The sequence below is a fragment of the Alligator mississippiensis genome, chromosome 1 (assembly GCF_030867095.1).
Source record: "Alligator mississippiensis isolate rAllMis1 chromosome 1, rAllMis1, whole genome shotgun sequence".
Classification (NCBI taxonomy): domain Eukaryota; kingdom Metazoa; phylum Chordata; order Crocodylia; family Alligatoridae; genus Alligator; species Alligator mississippiensis.
The window spans coordinates 265,721,157-265,741,080 of record NC_081824.1 but is presented as its reverse complement, the minus strand read 5'-3'; the positions used below and the strand labels follow the sequence as shown (position 1 = coordinate 265,741,080).

General features: G+C 38.7%; 1 protein-coding gene across 3 annotated transcripts in view; it reads right to left on the bottom strand.

The window, feature by feature from the left end:
* The window catches only part of EPHA6 (EPH receptor A6), a 978,007-nt gene that overhangs the window by 439,348 nt on the left and 518,735 nt on the right, over nt 1–19,924 (bottom strand). For all 3 annotated transcript variants that reach the window (XM_019476566.2, XM_059720587.1, XM_059720588.1), the window contains one exon: nt 18,510–18,845. In XM_019476566.2, the coding sequence (XP_019332111.1) occupies nt 18,510–18,845 (336 nt within the window). The remainder of the gene's footprint in view (nt 1–18,509; nt 18,846–19,924) is intronic.

Genomic DNA, 19,924 nt, shown 5'->3' with positions numbered 1-19,924 from the left:
GTTTTAGCCTTCCCGGCTTCTGCTTCTCTACTCTGGCTGGTCCAGTAGTCAAGGCCCACTGTTCTAGACCCGGCTTCAGGCCCTACGTCCCCCATTCTCTGCTCCTATTTGGGCTTTGGGCCCTTAAAGGAGGCACATTGCTTTTCAGAAACAGAGCAAGGATTCCCTGTTCCAGTCCTGTATGTATCCAGGCCAATTCTACTTCGCCACAGGAGGAAACAGAATCCCCAACTGTGCTTAAGTGCCAAAGTAGAAGTTATACAGTTATGTACATACCTGTTAGGTACTTAAAAGTTAAATACATTTTAGTCCACAGTGAATAAAGTGAACTAACTTTGAGAACCATATTTGGGACAATTCTGCAGTTCACTACCCAGTTCTGGTGAGCATAGCCACCTTATCAGTGCTGCCAGAAAGTTAATCCTGCCAACAGATGCAGCAATGCTTCCTGTAGCTGTAGAACTATGGAGGGATTGGCTAATATATCCTGAACTTTTCCAATTTGGGACAAAACTCACATTTCAGGCTATAAACTCAGGACTGTTCTGGAAAATGCATGGTGGTAGGTTGCTTTAGCTCTGAAGTCAATGGAGTTCTCAAATAACTTGCTTGTGCTGAAAATCATGTCCCCTTCCCCTCAAGTTGAGAATGGAAAATTAAAGGAAACTTGCTTGAAATTTGGTCCTAAATATCTGTGATTCAGTTTCTCTATCTCTTCAACGGGAATAATTCACTTTCCCTAACTTGCAGAAGTGTTGGGATAATATAGTTATTAATGTGCATAAGAAAATAAAACAACTGGCATAGTCACTGTGTTTGGATGATTTGCAACAAACAAGCAAACATACACTGAATGAGGAGGATAAATAAGAACATTAAACAGTAGCCTAATTTTATATAAACTTGTGAAAAAAAATGTGTTTCCTTAAGTAATTAAAGACTAGACATAATGTACATACTGGAATTTAGACAGGGTGTGCAAATTAAGGTTTCATGGGGATTTTTTAAGCATTTCAACTTTATTCTTTTACTGGAGATTTTTTATAGGAATTTGGTTTATAATTATATATTTTATTGTATTATATCTATTTAAATAGCATTTTTCAAAGAAATAAACAATTGCAATGCACTGTAACTATAAAAGTGGCCATGAAGGTTATTGTAATATGATATAGCAATCTCCATTACTACAATCAAGAACATTGTGCTGATAGTAGCTGCTAAGTCAGGGGCAAGCAAAGCTCACCATGTGGGTTGGATCCGGCTGGCAGTGGACTCAATTTCCCAGCAGTCTCTGCCCGCATGGCTGAGGCCAGTTTCCAAAGAGACCCCAGCAACAGCCATGCTGTGATATCACGGGGCTGGGGCTTCCATGGAGACTGGCCCCAGCAGTGCTGGCAGGCAGCAGTGGCACCCTCTTCCTGGTGGCTGAGCTGCGGACAAGAGCGGGGTAGGCTTTGCTGCTGCCGCCTGTGCAGAGCAGGTTTCAGTACAGTGCTGCTGGGAGGGATGGCTACAGGGAATGTTGGGGTAGCTATAGTCCCCACAAGGTCCCTCCAGCAATGCCCCTGCTGGCAGGGGGCACAGCAAGGCACGGAGCTTCTCCAGAACTGGGCTGAGATCTTGTGGCAGTGGCAGCGTGGTCCAGAGCCAGGGCAGAACTGCAATCTGCAGCCTGCATACCCCAGGAAGGGGCATGAGGACAGAAGATTGTGGCTCTGCCCTGGCTCCGGACCACAATGTCACCACTGCAAGGAGCCAGGGAAGAGTCGTGATCAGCTGCCTGCACATCCCTGCCTGGAGCATGCAGGCTGCAGATTGCAGCTCTGCGCTAGCTCAGGACCATGCTGCTACTGCCGCAAGATCCCACCCCAGCTCTGGAGCAGCTCCATGCCCTACCGCACGCCCACCCAGTGCTGCTGGGGCTGGTCTCCATGGAAACCCTGGCCTTGTGCTATCACAGTGTGGCCGCTTCTGGGGTCTCCATGGAAACCAGCCCCAGCCACATGGGCAGGGCATGCAACAGGGCACAGAGCTGCTCCAGAGCTGGGCTGGGAACTTGTGGCAGTGACAGCATGGTCCAGAGCTAGGGCACAGCTGCGATCTGCAGCCTGCATGCTTTAGGCAGGGATGTGCAGGCAACTGACTCCCCAGCCCAGCCCCTGGCTTCTTTACTTTTCATTTCATCCAGGAAGAGCACACACCAACTGCTGAAACTTCCTTAGCCTGACGAAGGGTTTTTGAACTCGAAAGCTTGCTTAATAACTATTCTCCAACTATTTGGGTTGGTCTAATAAAAGATATCAAATTCACCCAAGGAACCTTGTCTGCCTAAATAGGCATTATACATTTGTTCACTCAAATGTGTGTGTATAGTAAGTAGATGAATATTCAGTTTTATATTTTAAATAATTATTGAGCCACATTTGTAAAGTCCAGGTCCAAATGTACCAGTGATACTACAGTAGTAATCACCTTTACAGGATCTTTTCATCTGCAATTACTATAAGAAAAAGTAACCAAATTCAATAAATCTACACAGGGCACTCTGTGAAGAAAGAAAATTATTCAAGAATATTCAAGAACAAATACATATTTTTGTGTGTGTGTGTGTGTGTGTGTGCGTGCACACACATGCACACGTCTTTCATGAGTCAACAGGAGCTCTTCCCTGAGTAAGGCTTTACAGGTTGAGGTGCTTATCTGGCATTAAGAGATGAGAATGACAGATATACCATCTGGCATATAGTTTTATGGTAATTCTGGATTTCAACAAATACAGCAGCTTACAAGTTAGCATGGGTGGGGCTAGCTGGGAGGCTGGGTGGGGGACTCGGATGAGGGGGGAATCAGGGAGTCCGTGTGATGATAGGGGGGCAGGATCTGCGGGGTGATCAGATGTGAGGGTAGGTGGGGGGGCCTGGTGCCAGGAGGGCAGGTAGGAAAAGCACATACCTGGTGACTGGGGCCAGTGGCTGGGCTTTCCCAGCCTTGCGCCTATGCTGGGAACTGTACAGAAGTTCAATGCACTGGTCTAACCTAGATAAATCTGATTTGAGTGCACATTAATCTATCATAGACTGGGTTTCACCATTTTAGACCAGTCTAGTTGCATCACACTTCTGTACGGTTTGCATTAAAATCCAATTAACGAGGAATCTAAGTGTAATGTCCATGCCTGGGTGAACTAAGTTTGATCAGGTGGCCATTTTTAATGTGATCTAAACTCCTTGAATATCTGTACTTAGCCTTATTTTTTTCTTTTCACTTTACTTGGGTGCCTAAATGAGAATTTCACTTTTTAGAAAATCTGGCCACTTAGGTCACCACTATACAAATAATTTGGCATATGCTTCACTTATTCATTGCATCATTCATTACTTATTCATTGAGTAACTGCATCTTTATGGGAATGCTCACATTGTATATATTTAAGTAGGCACATAAGTCATTGCAAATAAGGGACTACAGGTTCCTACCATGGGAGCTTTTAAAATTCTGGTTCTAACCATACTTTATATTACATATTCCACTTATACCTGAGGAAATATTATATGTTTGTCAGGTACTTAAAATGTTTATTAATCTCAATGACTTGAACAGATAAGTAGCAAGGTTGCTAAAAACATACTATACTATATTTATTATGGAAAGCAGTAGACCTTAGCTGTGAATTTCCTGTGTGTAATTATTAAACATATTGGAAATTATTACAGTGCTATGAATAATTTTGGTGAAAATGGTATCCTACTTCTAAGAAAAAAATATAGCTGATATAGCAAATGGATAAAATATATAAACTATGATAACATATCATAAATGTATTAATATGTACATAAAAATGAAATTTAAAAGCTGCGAAGCACATGTAAAAATATACAGAGTACTTATTCCTAATAGTCTCTGAACACAGAAACTGCCATTTTCACAATAATAGAAACACATTAGAATTAAGAATTTTCTATTCACACTTGTTATTTACCATGAGCTAAAATGAAAAAATAGCAATGGTCCAGAATAGAATTATATAAGTGAATATGCCAAATCCAGAGCTGGAAGTAAGGCCTACAGGTCATGGGCAGAGATAGGTAGTTAGCTGTGTTACTCAAAAGCAGGGGTGGGCAAAATGTGGCTTGCGGGCCAGATGCAGCCCACCAGGCCATTATATCCGGCCCACAGGGCCCCTAAAAAATTAAGAAAATTAAGATTTATCTGCCCCCAGCTGCCTGTTATGTGGCCCTCAATGGCTTTCCAAAACTCAGTAAATGGCCTTCTGCCTGAAATAACTGCCCGCCCCTGCTCTAAAGTCAAGCAGAAGGCAGGGTAGATTTACCCCTTATAGACTGACTAAACTAGAGATCTATCCTGGCTTACAGACAGCTCCCCCAACCTCACATGGCATCTCTCAAACAACAGCCTACCTAACTTCCATTCTCACTGAGGCACCAGGCCTTGAAGTGGACCCAGGTGCAAGCTTTGCCCATTCATTAATACAGACACCACTGAACCAAATACCATAGATGGCAACATACAAGGTTCATTCACTTGCAACACTACCACTATCAAAACACCTGTTTAAAATGTCCCTTCTTTCTTTACATAGGACAGGCAAAGGGATCCATATGTGTAAGAATGAATAAGCACAGTTCTGAAATCAGCTCAACAAAGACAAATTAAGCCTGTGGCAGAACAATTTAACCTGCTTTGACATTACGTTACTGACCTCAGTGTGTCAGAGTGGCTGTTGTTAGACAGCAAAACTTAAAAAAAAAACCTTGAACATGAAATTGCGGAAAAATAAATCATCCACACCCTGCATCGTGTTAAATATGATCTAAATAGGGAATATGGATTCTTATCCCATTACCTAGATTAGCTTTTGTTGCCCCTTTGTCCCAATGGATTTATTGCTTTTTGACCTCACCCAGCTCTATTTCCCTTCCCCCATCTTCCCTCCCTTCCTCCCTCCCTTCCCTATTTTTGTATTGAAATGCAAATGCATGCTCTCCATTTGATACACTCGTCTGATCATGTCCTTTTACAGCATCTGATGAATTGAGCTTAGGTTCCCGGAAGCTCATGCTACACACCTCTAATGTTGTTAATCTTGAAGTTATAAATCTATCTTGCCTTCTGACTTTTCTGGGTTATATATTCATGACTAACAGACATGTAGAAATTATGACTGGCTATCACCTAAGAAAATTACACAATAGATTAAGGCTAATCAAATGATGATATTCATGGATAGGAGATGAGAGTAAGATTACTTTTAAAAAAAGGAAGAAACGGAAGTAATGGGATAGTATATGACGCAGAAGAAAAATAAATGTCCACATTCATTTAAAAGGCTCCATCCATACAATCTGTTCCATTGAGGTGGACTCTTGAACTCATATAGGCCTCCAAAGACAGACATGTATATAGAAGATTTAAACATATTTAAAAATATTAAATATTATAGAGTTCTGGCCATGGTCTGAAAGCTGCTTGGTTCCACAGAGAGCTAGCCATGCTAATGCGGCAAACCCTGGTTAATTCACTACTCCAAGGGGAATGCAAAAATGGACAATTATCCAATCAGGAGCTGATAATTGAGGATAGAAGCTGGGGAGAATTGAAATAATGCCAAATTAAACCACAGTGGTGAATTATCCTACAGGCAAATTAATGAGAATTTACTTTGTAATCACTTTTTAAAATAAAATTCAGCTGCCACTGCAGTCAGAGAAAAGACCCTATATATTTTAATGGGAGTTGGGTTGTGACATCAGTCACGATTTGAAACTTAGCCTAGAAAACATGACAGATATTCTCATGCTTCTATCAGATTAATTAGCATCTTCAATCTAATAGTATATTGTTATATATAAACAATAGCTTCTATTACAACTGGGATTCTTACTGAATGTTTTACTGCAACAGGTCAAAGATGAAATGAGCACAAAGATAAAACTAGACCCTCAGTCTTAGAGTTGGCGTGTCAGGGTCAATATGCAACCATTGTCGGGGGGGGAGGCAGGAAGGAAGGGAGGATAGTTTAATAAGGCTCTTGCATTAACACTTATTCTATTCATAGATTCATAGATGCTAGGGTCGGAAGGGACCTCAATAGATCATCGAGTCTGACCCCCTGCATAGGCAGAAAAGAGTGCTGGGTCTAGATGACCCCAGCTAGATGCTTATCTAACCTCCTCTTGAAGACCCCCAGGGTAGGGGAGAGCACCACCTCCCTGGGGAGCCCGTTCCAAACTTTGGCCACTCTAACTGTGAAGAAGTTCTTCCTAATGTTTAGTCTAAATCTGCTCTCTGCTAGCTTGTGGCCATTATTTCTTGTAACCCCCAGGGGTGCCTTGGTGAACAAAACCTCACCAATTCCCTTCTGTGCCCCCGTGATGAACTTATAGGCAGCTACAAGGTTGCCTCTCAACCTTCTCTTGCGGAAGCTGAAGAGGTCCAGGTGCCCCAGTCTCTGCTCATAGGGCTTGGCCTGCAAGCCCTTAACCATACGAGTGGCCCTTCTCTGGACCCTCTCCAGGTTATTCACATCTCTCTTGAAGTGCGGCACCCAAAATTGCACGCAGTATTCCAACTGCAGTCTGACCAGCGCCCGATAGAGGGGAAGTATCACCTCCTTGGATCTGTTCGTCATGCATCTGCAGATGTATGATAAAGTGCCATTAGCTTTTCTGATGGCTTCGTCACACTGCCGACTCATGTTCATCTTGGAGTCCACTAGGACTCCAAGATCCCTTTCCACTTCTGTGCCACCAAGCAGGTAATTTCCTAGGCAGTAGGTATGCTGGACATTTTTCCTCCCTAGGTGCAGCACTTTGCATTTCTCCTTGTTGAATTGCATTCTGTTGTTTTCTGCCCATTTGTCCAACCTGTCCAGGTCTGCTTGTAGTTGTTCCCTGCCCTCTGACGTGTCCACTTCTCCCCACAGTTTTGTGTCATCTGCAAACGTGGACAGAGTACACTTCACTCCCTCGTCCAAGTCGCTGATGAAAACATTGAAGAGTATCGGTCCTAGGACCGAGCCCTGCGGGACTCCACTGCCCACACCCTTCCAGGTTGATACTGACCCGTCCACTATGACTCTCTGGGTGCGACCCTCCAGCCAATTCGCCACCCACCGGACTGTGTAGTCATCCAAGTCACAGTCTCTTAACTTGTTCACCAGTATGGGGTGGGATACCGTATCAAAGGCCTTCCTGAAGTCTAAGTAAACAATGTCAACCCCTACTCGTGCATCCAGGCGTTTTGTAACCTGGTCATAAAAAGAGACTAGATTAGTCAGGCATGATCTACCTGCTACGAACCCGTGCTGGTTTCCCCTCAGCATAATTCTTCCTGCTGGGCTCTCGCAAATGTGAGCCTTGATAATTTTTTCAAACACTTTGCCAAGGATGGAGGTGAGACTGACTGGCCTATAGTTGCCTGGGTCCTCCTTCCTCCCGTTCTTGAAAATGAGGACCACATTGGCCCTTTTCCAAGTATTGACAAGTACAAAACTTCCCTATTGACAAGTACAAAACTTTAATTTCCTATGCTGTCCATCTGTTTCTTTGATCAACACTTACAGATGAAACCTAAAAGCAAATAACTTTTATTACATTTTATTTTTCTGCACTTACTTTTATTTATTTTTAAATTTCTACTTTCTACCTATTTTAAAATTTCTTAAATTATGGTTGAAGTGAAGTAATTTTTTTCCTGAAAAGTGACACAAAAGCATGCTAAATGTCAGGAACACATTTTTTTCCTTACTATAATAATACTAAATAACACCTATAAATATCTAACAATAGACCATGAAAATATCAAATAGATGTCATATCAGTTAAGTTTTTCTTCAGCAAAAGAGAACTACAAGCCCAATAAAAGTAGAAAGAATGAGAGTAAATGACATTTTTAGCTTGGTATAAAATCTAGGAGTTAAGTACAAAAATGATTATCTATCTATCTAGATACCTGTTTTAAAGGTAGAATAGGTCCATCATCCTTGAATCACAGATTGAATGTCCCAAACCCATTATTTTCAACTCCAAAACAATATTTTCCAGTCCTCATTGAAGTTCAATTTCAGTATAAAAACCAGTGCTTGATAATTTAGCAGAACAACCTATTTCTGAAAAATGAATGCCTTAGAGTTTAATATTTAGTATATATGAACCAGTCATCTGAATCAGTCCATTTGTTTTCCAGACAGATTTGAGTTAATAAAATAAAGTGGCCATTTATTTCCAAAATGTAAAATCCCGTATTTGGAGACTGGCTTAACAACCTGTCAGTAACTTGCAGGGTCTACCAGACTTGCTTTACTTACAACTAACTTACATTAGTTGCTTTGCATTGCATATCAAGTTATAATGTAAGAGTCACTCAGACAATATACTTCAATGTCTAACTGTTATATACAATTATAAATGCAAAGGCTTAGAAAAGGTTTGTTAAACTTGTGGCCTGCAGGCTGCTTGCAGCCCATGAGGGGTTAAACTGCTGCCCCTGAACTCCTATGTGGGAGCAGTCTGCCCCATTGTTATGGCTGCAGCAGCTGCCAGGGGTTCCAGGCTCCCCTTCCCTCTGGCTTCCTCTTCCCCTTCCTGCCCTTACCCAGGCTGCAGGAACAGGGATGTACAGTGTAGTGCAGCATTCAGTGCTAGTGGAGCCCACAGCCCAAGTTGCCTGAATGGCATAGTGTAGTACGGGGGAAGCTAAGGGTGAGTTGGAGCACCTGGGTGCACAGCACAAGAGTTGGGGAATGGGGAGCAGCAGCAGGGCATGCCTACTGCAGCAGGGAAGCAGGAGGAACAACAGTGGAGGGGAAACTTGCACTACAGTAGAGAGGGCATGCTGCTCTTACTGGAGCCTCTGTTAGTGTGGCCCAAGGAGTGTTCAGCCCCTGGCTACTTAGCAGTTAGACATTCCTGCTTTAGAAGCTGGTGCAGGTATTATTTGATTGGTACACAAAGCCAGACTTTTCAAAAATAATCTTTTACATACAAATAGATCCAACAAATAAAGAGAAATTCAGTAGTAATGAAGGCTTGAATGAAAACTGGAGTAAGTTAACAGGTTTTGCCAGGGTTCAAATTATAATTTGGCTCTTGTGGGGTCTACAAAAAAAATTGGGCTGCTCATCACGATGCTCTAATAGAATCAGAGGCCTCCCTATGTTAAGATTTTCAAATCTTAGGGGAGGGCTCCTGTGACTTATGGTGGGGGGTGGGGGGGGGGTGGGGAACTCAGCCCCTTTGAGCTCCCCTGTAATTCAAACCCTGGGTTTTGCAAATTGACTAGAGTAGGAAAACTGTTCCTACTTTCCCAAGCATATTGGAGGAGAAGAAAAGGACTACATCAGACTCAACCTAGTTAGCTCTAAGGAACACTGTGAGGGTCAGATACTACTCCCATTTAATTCAATAGAGATTTTTGTCCCTCACTCCCAATGAATCAAGGTTGCTCAATTCTGTAAATATGTGTTTCCTGTACACACTATAACATTTCACTTTTCTTACACTGGATATTCCAGTGCACAGGATAACACCCTTTTCTAAAAACAAATGGAACAAGAACAAAAACACAGGCAATCTGATATGCTGAATTATTGGGGGTAATTTATACAAATAAGTAATAATACATTAAAAAACAGTTACTTCAAATGTTTTTAGTTTGGTTCACATTTTGATAGAGCTCTGTGGGCTACTTCTTTTCCCATTCACAATCACGTACTATCCCTGTGCCCTGTATAGCAATTATGCACACGGAGAATATCATCTGGAATTATATCTGATGCATTTCTAATACAATTCAGCTACTGAAACACACAAAGAGAGAACTCTGCTTTAGAATTTGTAGCAATGTCTAAATATTTGATTTGACATGTACCCATTTAAAAGTTAAAATTTTAGGTTAAGTGAGAAAAAAAGGAAATAAATCACAATATAGATGCATATATCTACATATACACATGTGAAAAAGCACTTCCCTTTGGATGCTATAAACTATGGTAATAATAAAGGAAGCTTTGTTGATTACAGTTAGATTTTCTGTTGTACACCTGGTATTGTTCAGTAATACAATAAAATTGTCTTTTATTAAGGGTGGACTTTCCTCCCCCAGTAAACCTTTCAAATCTTTGACACTCACTTAACAAAGTTAACACTAGTCACATATGCCCCGGGGGTTAAGGAAGACAACACATATTTGAAAATGAAATACTCTGTGCATGTTTCCTAACTACTGTTAAATCTTTTTATAGAGAAAATTTGTTATATTTTCCTAGGGAGGCAAGTTTGATTTTTTTTCTACAGGGTGAAAGCATATTAAAATCTTCAATCTAAGTATGTTGCTAGCAGACAGATATCTCTCATTATAAAACCTGGGCAAGAACAGATGAGAGCTTGTCATTAGAAATACTTTTTATAAACTAACTCAACTGTAAAACAAATAGAATTCTTAAGCTTTGGAAACCTCATGTAATTCTGAATATGCTTTCAACTTTATTTCAATTTGCACAACTTAATACTATCATACTATATAAATGAAAACTGTCTCCAAACTGCAAGCCTAAGGCAAATCCAGATGGAAGAGAAAAGGAAAGGAAAAAAGAAGGGTTGCTGTGTGTAATGAAGAAACTACATTTAAGAAGCAAATGAATCAGAGCAACCTGCTACCGACATAATTGCTTTAAAGACCCCATAGCAAACATCAGCAGAATTGGTTTGTAATTTACCATGTCCTTCACTTTGAACATGCTCCCTAAAGGTTTATGTGAAAGTCATGACATCTACAAACACAATTTGTTTCAGATTGACTAGCCATGATTAATGTCTTCCTTTACTGCCTTTGACCAAAATAATTCCTCTTGCCAAGAAATAAGCAGAAGTCTTCATTTTGCTCGTCATGCACTAGGAATACCGTAGGTTTTTCTTAATAAAATACCTTTCAGAAATGTCTAGGTAAATTTTGAAAACAGAAGGTTGCTTGTGTAACTCTGAAGAATCTCAGAAGTCAGTCAATTAAGATTTGTGGCAAAGGTTTCTAATTACTGAAGTCATCATCTTACATCTGGAATCTCTTGTATCCAACCCTGGATAGAATATTTAATGATGATTCTTCTAACCATACTTTATTCACTGTGAAAGGTTCCAACAGAATACATGCATTTGATTACCTTAATATGGTTCCTAGCTGAGTACAGTGTAACAGAACAAATAGATTTATTTAGCACTATTTTAGAATCATCCAGGATGATGAATATACATCTTAATCCCTTAAGGCTTGATTATATGAAGTTCTGAATGCCCATAACACCCACTGACTGCAATAAGGACAATAAAAAAAATAAACTTAAAATCCAAATTTCTTCCTTTGACACTACAAATTTACAAATAAATATAAAATGTTTAGTTTATTCTCTTCTTTATAGATGTCCCCATTACATATTAAAATGGAACAACTGTAATGTTGTTGTGAAACGTATCATTAGTTAAGCAGCTTGGAACCAGAATTTTAGTTATTGAAACGTAAAGAGCTAAATCCAGTTGGAAATCTTCTTCAAATGGTGATCATTAATCATTGCAATTAATAATATACCAAAGAATCAAAAACATTTGAAACACCAAAAGCCCCCATATTGATGGGAACACCAGAGAGAAATATTTTCCAAGGCACCAACTACCTAATGCATAACATGCATTTTCATTCAGTTTAGCTTCTCATGTTGCCTTAGTTAAAGAAACAGTACTCAAAGCGGTGTACATTCTTGCTGATCAAATTGATAATACTGGTATACAAGGCATTAGTGTAACAGAATCATATTGGTTTCTGCTGTATTAAACAAACAGCAAAACATATATGCCTGCCAGATCAAAAAAAGAACAATTTTGGTAAGGAAAAAAAATCATAAATTACAGCTCTTAAGAATATCAAATGAGACTGGCTTTAAAAACAGTATCTGTCAGTAATTACTACACATTGGGTCGAGTATTCTGTTTCTCTCACAGGACTCTTTACATTCCCATTTACTATGATCTTACATTCTTTTTAGAAAATATGAAGATTGTTTTTCTCATTTTAAGCAATTAAAGAACTCAATGTACTTCATTTTTAGATTCCTTAAAACAAGGCTGTATAGATCCAAATACAAAACCAGCAACAAAATAAATCCTGTTTGAAAATCTGAAATGTTTATACAACCAATGCAAATTCTGTCTCTATGTATTCTCTTACAGGACAAAGGATCAACTTATATTTACAAAGGCAATATTAACTGTCATCTATATTTGGCTTGCCGCAGGTCTCCAGCAGATGCATAAGGAGTTTAGTCATGTCCAATGTACAAATAATTTAAGTATTTTGAAGTAATCAGCAGACCTAAATATGTAGGGGGAGCTCAATATCCTCTCCCTGAAATAGTGCTCCAAAGCCGAGAATGTGAAGACCTTGCAGTGTGATCTCCACAGGCTTGAGAATCAAGACCTGTTAGTTGCAACCAGCAGTTTCTCTACAGACTATACATTCTTTGGGTGTGTCCCCATGAGTGGAAACATGTGTTCCCCTATAGACAAATAGCTGTGCACATATTTGTGCCACTGCTACTTGTCCCCGGGTATGCTCTTGCACACGCACTCTGGTGCATGGCAAACTGTCCTGAGTGGGGTAGGGGAAGTTGAAGGATCCTTACCTGGGATCCTGGGGGCCTCCCGGGGCTGCAGCGGTGGCAATCCAGGTGCGCTGAGCTTGGCCGGCACCTGGAATGTGGCTCTGGCTGTCCAGGCTTGACTTTCTGGTGGATTTCCTGGTTTCTAACTTGCTGCCTTATGCAGCGTGGAGAATGGATACGCATGCACTGTATCCGTTTCACAGTGCCTCAAAAGGTTTTGAGACACTGCAAACAGCACATTCTTGCTCATGTTGATGTGGCCTTAGATGCATATACATACAGTTTCATACGCTGAAGCCAGAATTTCTCGCACAGTGTTGAAGAAGGCTTTTCACAAAACTGCATAACTGGTGTTTGAAAAGTAAAAACTATAACAAACTTATAATTGGTTTAAAGAAAGTGCATTAAATAAAAAGAAAAAAGTTAAAAGATAACTTTCACCATGTTCAGAGAACAGCCGTCTCCACAGTCTGGGTTACAATCCATTTAGATGTTGACCTACTTTAAGAAGTGTGGTCCCAAAGAAGGGATCTAATTTGAAACAGGTGATCTCAGCTAGAAGTTCTCGATAAGGGAGACACCAAAGGAGATATTGTAAGTCAAGCAACACATTGTTTTCTGGCCTCTGTTGCTATAATTTTTTTTTCTGTTTTTTCTTTTGTTATCACTTAAATTAACTGTTAAAGGAAGCAAGTCTTAAGTACTTTTAAGAATCTTACAGCATACTCTCAAGTGTGTTTGGAAACTTCAGTAATTACAATTGTATTGGTATCTCATTCTCTCAAACAGCACTATGAGAAACAAATATTCACATTTAGCATACTATTTTTTTTACTGTTTTACACCACAATTTTAGAGACTAACACTAAAATTTAAGGAACAAAATGACTTGATGTTCAAGACACTTACTCATTCTAAAACACCACCTTACTTGCCCACAAAGAACAGGCATCCAAGCCTACTCATGTTTGTCCTTATATGGCACAAGAACCCCCTAAAATACTAAACTCAACTGAGCCTCAACTGTGTACTTAGGATCAAGGTCTCAGTGCATGAAGGCTTCTGCATTTATTTTTTCAGAAGCTGGAATGTTTGCTTGTCTGTTTTTTGATTTCTCTAGCATGGAAGGACCTTTGACACAACATGCTAAATTGATGAGCTTTTGAAAAATGGCAATATGTCTTTGTAACTTAATTTCACAGATCTCAAGAATGATATAAGCCCCATTCCCCCAACCTCATCATGTATATTAATGTTTTCATGGGCATTCATTATCATATATGTAATGAAAACAGTCTCATGTTATCCCTGCATCATTTTAAATGTAGAGTACCAAACACAGTAGGACAAACAATATATATTAAATAATAATATTAGACAAATTTACTATTTAGAATGGACTCAGAATTTTACTAATTTATTACTTGAAATTGTTTGGTTTTAACTTAAACTTCTCAGGTTGGGGGAGCCCATCAGCTACCCCTGTCCAGCACCTGTCAACTCATGTGGCAGGCGGCCCATACAGCTATGCAGGCTGGACAGGTTTAAACAACCCAGCCTTGGGCTTCATCTCTCAGCTCTGACATGCCACATGTTCAAATTAATGTACAGTATTTATTGTGGGATATCTTTGTGGCTAGTTTGCCATTTTATCATATCATAAATTGCTTGAAGGTAAGGCATTTTACAATTAATGGTATGATTAATGCATCACTTGTGCCATACATATAAAAATGTCTCAGATACTTTTAAAATACCTGTTACTTTAATGTTTCAGTTTGGAAACAATAACATTAAAAGCAAAAGCGTCTTCAACTTCTTGCATTTTTGGTGTGCAAATGGTCATCTAATTTGCACAGTGTTGTCTTTACTATCTAACTGGGAAATAAATTTTTATAGGCAGCGAGAGATATATCAAAGATACTGCATTATGGTCACATATCTGACTCTAGTGTAAAAATATAGTCAAAACAAATAATTGCGAACACATTCTCTTTTTGAGACTTCTTGAAAATGGGGGGAACAAACAAAACACCTACAAACCAAAAATCACTTTCATGAATGTTTGCAGGGAATGAATAAAAAGGGAAATGAATACTATCAAAACAATTTCACATTTCCTATCCCAATTAAAAATTTCAGTTTGTATAGTATTTGCTGAGATATGGTAGTACTTTAATCAATAAATCATAAAGGCAACAGATATATAATAAGGCCAACTTTTTGCAGGACTACTCTGTTATGTGAACCTAATTTCAGAATAAGATGCTGCTTTCTTTTAGTCTCTGATTGTACTCATTGTTAGAAGGGAGATTATCATTTTATCTCTTTGGTGGGGGCCTATGGTTTTAGTATGATTTTCGTATATCCTGAATATAGAGAAGTGGATGAATCATTTGGAATGAGTTAATTTGTCCCATAAGTATGTATTCTCCCTTTGATCCACTCACAAAACTCTGCTTACTAATTGGGGTAGAATACTCCACCTCAGTTTCCAAGCATGCCCTGTGGTACTCTTCATTATATTAACTTAGCCAGCAAAATGCCAGAGGCCATAATTTATCAAACAAAAATAAAAAGAAACTAGTGATTTTTCTTATATAAAGAATAATCTGTTAGCTTGAAATAAGACATCAAAAAGCAGAAATCATGAAAAGGAAATAAATCCATCTTGGGCCAGATTTTCAGCTGGTGTACATTAGCATAGCTTTATTATATGGGTGAATATCTGACCCTTAATCTTGACAAGGACACATTAGGGTATAGGGAATGTTTTGTATAATTATAAAGTAAGAATTCTGCACGGCATGAACATGCAGTAGAAATCTGAAGTAATAATACCTTGTTATGTAACTTAATATTATTGAACATACACTGAAAGGGACAAATGCACAAATAATTATGTTAATTAAAAAGGATAGATGATGGATTTTTTTAGATTAGTACTACCAGAATAACACACACTAAGATAATAAAGTGGTGTTATTCCAAAGACAGGCCACGATCTGGCCATATTGACTTCTATGAGTATACAGTGCATAATCATTTAAGCTCTACTCACACACTATTAATTTCAGAAGGACTAAGTATGTGAATAAAAGTTGGAAAACTGTGTCCACTGTATGGTAGCCCTGTTGGATAACACAACAAAGTGGTGATCAGAGAAATTACACTTGGTGAATATAGAAAAAATATGGTATTTACTTACATAAAACATTTATTTCCCCTGAAAAATCATCCCTGCAAGATTAAGGTGGGTACATTAAGCAGAGAAGCAGATTTTCTGCCCTGGATAGAACCATCCTGCTTAATTCCAGCTCCACAGTGCTACAGCTGTAGTATTACTATTCAGGCAGCTTCAGGAATCAGTTGACTTAATGGATCATTGTTCTCCACTTCAGAGGTGTTAATGACTGCCTCTCCTTTTTAATAGTCTTGATATTTCACTAATCAATCTAACATGTTTTAGAGTAATTTTGCTATCTGCTCCTGGTTTCTGTCCTCCTATTTCACAGCCTAAGCAGGAAATGGAGAGTGAGGCATCTGAAGATTAGGTTTTGCCCCTGCTCTATTCAACCCCAACTCTGAAAAAAAATTTTTTTTTCATTCTGCCTTTCAAAAATAAGGTCCATATTATATTTTGAGGTATATCGTACATGAGAAAATATGGTAATTTTGTAAGTAACGAGTATAATAATAATAAACAGATTGCGCAATTGAGGTAACATAATATAATGTTTCATTCAAAAGTTTCTATGCAATTCAGAAACATTAATACTCACTTTACTAGACAAGTGTACCCCCCCCCCCGTTTTCTTTGTTTCTCTCAGGTCAGATTTTTATAACAAATTTCTAATTTTCTAGTATAGTCACCATTTTTATCTGTGCCTAAGAAGAAGTTCATAAAAAATGTTTATTGTTTTTTCTAAATAATTTCCATCCAACAAAACTTCATTAATTTTCTTTCTAGGCATATTTCTTATTGACATTATCTTTCTCTCTTTATCTTTTTAAATATATAAGCTACCATTCTCACAGTTTTATATAACTATAGAATTTCTAAGCCTGCAAAAATGGCTTTATCTTTATAAATATGTTTTATAGAAGCTTGTCATTCCATTTATCACAGTGCCTCTTCCTACAAAACTGTCTTTTTATATCCAAATAAACTGATGTATATTCTGAACATCTTACTTTAAATTCTCTGAAGTTTTTCCAGTAATGCTTTTAGTAATATAATAATTATTGTGTGGAGTGAAGAAAGAGTACATTCCTAGGATTTACCATCAGGATGTAATTGATTATCAAGCCATAGCTCTTTTCCCTATTTCCTAAAATACAAAATGTTGTTATACAGGATAAAGATAGCAGCAAAAGATATATTATTTAAAAAGGAAAAAAAACCCACAAAATTTTGGTTAACTACAGCTCAATACGCTGTGTTCAGACAGCTGTTTGCCATTTTAAAAGTAAAACACATCTCTAGTGACCTCCTTCTGTGCACACTCAATAACATGCATTTAGCACTGGCTAGCAGTACCTCTAAAAGTAAGTACATATAGGAATCACTTCTAATACACATCTTTTGCTTTAATGAGAATAGAAAGGAGGGTTTTTTGGGGGGGGGGTTTAAAGCTTTTTTTGTTCCGAGCATTGTATTAAGGGTAGGCAAATAGATTCTGTGTCTTATGGTCCATTTCTGTGAAGATTTATTAACAAAGCACATCATTAACATTCGTATGCCATGATGTTTGTTTCCTGAAACAGAAACAAATCATAAAACTCTCTCACCAACAAAGCTGTCTGCCCCAGATATGCAGGTGGACAGAACCTTGCAAGGTTAACAGGTGCAGGAATTAGTGCCTTCATACAAACAGAACCTCTCTCTGGGTCCACTCATTGGACATTATTAATACTTCTACAGTAGCACTTCCAGTTTTGAGAAAACTTATTACCAAGTACTCTGCTGACTTAAACTTTAGTTTCTATTAGTTTCTCTTTTGTAGTAAGAACCTCAGCTTCAGTTACAATGTCATAGCACAGTAGGTGAAAAAAATTTCTAGAACAAATGTCAGCAAGGGATAATTCTAAAGGAACCTTTTGATCTACAGCAACACCAACCAGAAGATACTACTGAAATAGTTTATTTTGTTGGTCATAGCTGGTATCGCTATTGGCAGTAGTGAGGAAAAGAAAAGAAAAAAAAGTAGAAGTAAAAGATAAAAGAACACTTTTAGTTTATTTTATCTCCCATAAATTATCTCAACATGAATTTAGCTATAAAAAAATTAAAGCTGAAGAAAAACTGAAGGATTAACAACATTTAGGATATCATACTTTTTACCCTTTAAGAAATTGAAATTAGTGCATAAAAAGTATAATGCTCTACTCCTTTAAAATGGTTAGTTGCTGTGTTTTCCATAAAGTGGACTCTGATACATTTTTTTGCATCCTAACTAACACTTCTATCACTTTTATTAATAAAGACAAGTTAACCATTCAAAATAAATTGTTACCTCTAACCCTAAACAAAACCATTGTCCAATCTAGCAGTTCCAATTTTTCTAGCTGTAGGCCCAGTTTCAGGAAAGCTTCTGCATTCTGGAAGGGTAATTAAACATGCACTTAAACATATGTTTGAATCCACTGGGAACAATTTTGAGGGGGGACAAGTACCTTCAGGCAACGTGAGCTAAGAGATATTTATTGACTTCTAACAATTTGTAACACTTATTACTCTTTACTTCAAGTGCCACTGAAACAAGTGATGTCCATAAACCCCCCCCCCGAATGCACTGAACAGTCACAGTAACTGATTCACAGTAAAAAAAAAACTTACCATCTTGATCTGTGGTAACTGTGATAGCTGTGAACTGCTTGGGAGAGAAACTCAGCTCTGAAACTCCATTCATGGCTTCTATTTCAAAGGTGTAATTCACATGAGACACAAAGTCAAGTACAGTCACAGAGGAGTTGATCAGGCCTGTATGTCTTGGGATGAAACGGATGCCTCCACCACATATCTCACATTGGCTGGTGTCTGACCCACACTTTTTGCAGATTACACTGTAGGTTAGATCTTTTCTCCCTCCTGTGTCACTGGGCGGGCTCCATTCCAACATAAGGGCTGTTTCATTAATGTTAAAAATCACATTCCTTGGAGCAGAAGGTGGCCCTAAAGAAAATAAGAGCCAGTTAAACTATAGGTGTGATAAATCAAAAATCCACACTAAATATGTATTAGGGCACTGGGGAATCAAAAATGCATGTTGCTTATTTTATTTCCGTTATGATCAGCTTTTTCAATATCTTTCCAGTGTTATAGAAGATTTTAAATAAATTAGACAAAAACCTTTGTATATGTATAAAAGGAGTGATTCTGCACAGCCAGGAAGATAGACTAAAATAATTTTTATTTTTTAATGTATAATTGTTATGATTCTACAGCTCATCCAGGAGATGGAAGCTGTATCAGCACAACTCTGAGTAGTAGTCTGGGAGACTATTCAGAACTGATTTACAGGAAATCATGCCATTTGATGACCCACCCACACCACGATCATTATTATTAGTGATTAAATTATTAGTAGTATTTTATGTAGAACTGAGAGCCAAGAGAATCCTGGAGTACAGTGTTACAGCTAGATTAACAGTTGCAGAATTCAATGTTTAAAATGAGGACACTAAAACCATAGGTAGGCAAATGCGTAAGAATGGACTGATTTTGACATGTATTGAAGTCCTTTTCATTTCAATGAATGCTTCATGTGCTCAGGAACCAGACAGCTGAGAAGGATACCTAACTCAAGCTCCTTTGAACATATCAGGCTCTCATAACTAAAAGTCAAAAATCAAGGTAGGTCTGTGCATTTTGTAGATGACCAAATTCAAACATGGTTCAGGAAAGCTCTTGTGTAACTGGGCCTCAAGGTAGTAGCATGACCAGGGATGAGAGCTCTGGGTTGCTGGAACGGAGGCTTGGGTGCCAGAATGGATGCAGCTATTTTGGTACCTCCACAGCTACAGGCTCAGGCTGTGTGGCTTTGGGGCAGGAGCCAGGTGGAGGTGCATGGAGGCTCTAGCATCCTGGCAACTAAGTGCTTGGGGGAAGGCGCAGGAAGTGAAGACAGTGGGATGCCTCCCTCCTCCTCTTTCCATCACTGTCAACTTGACGATTTTATTAAGAATTTTATTTCTTTACTTAGCTTGACATTCAGCAGAGCTTGTTGGCAGTACAGGTAAGCAGCTTAACTC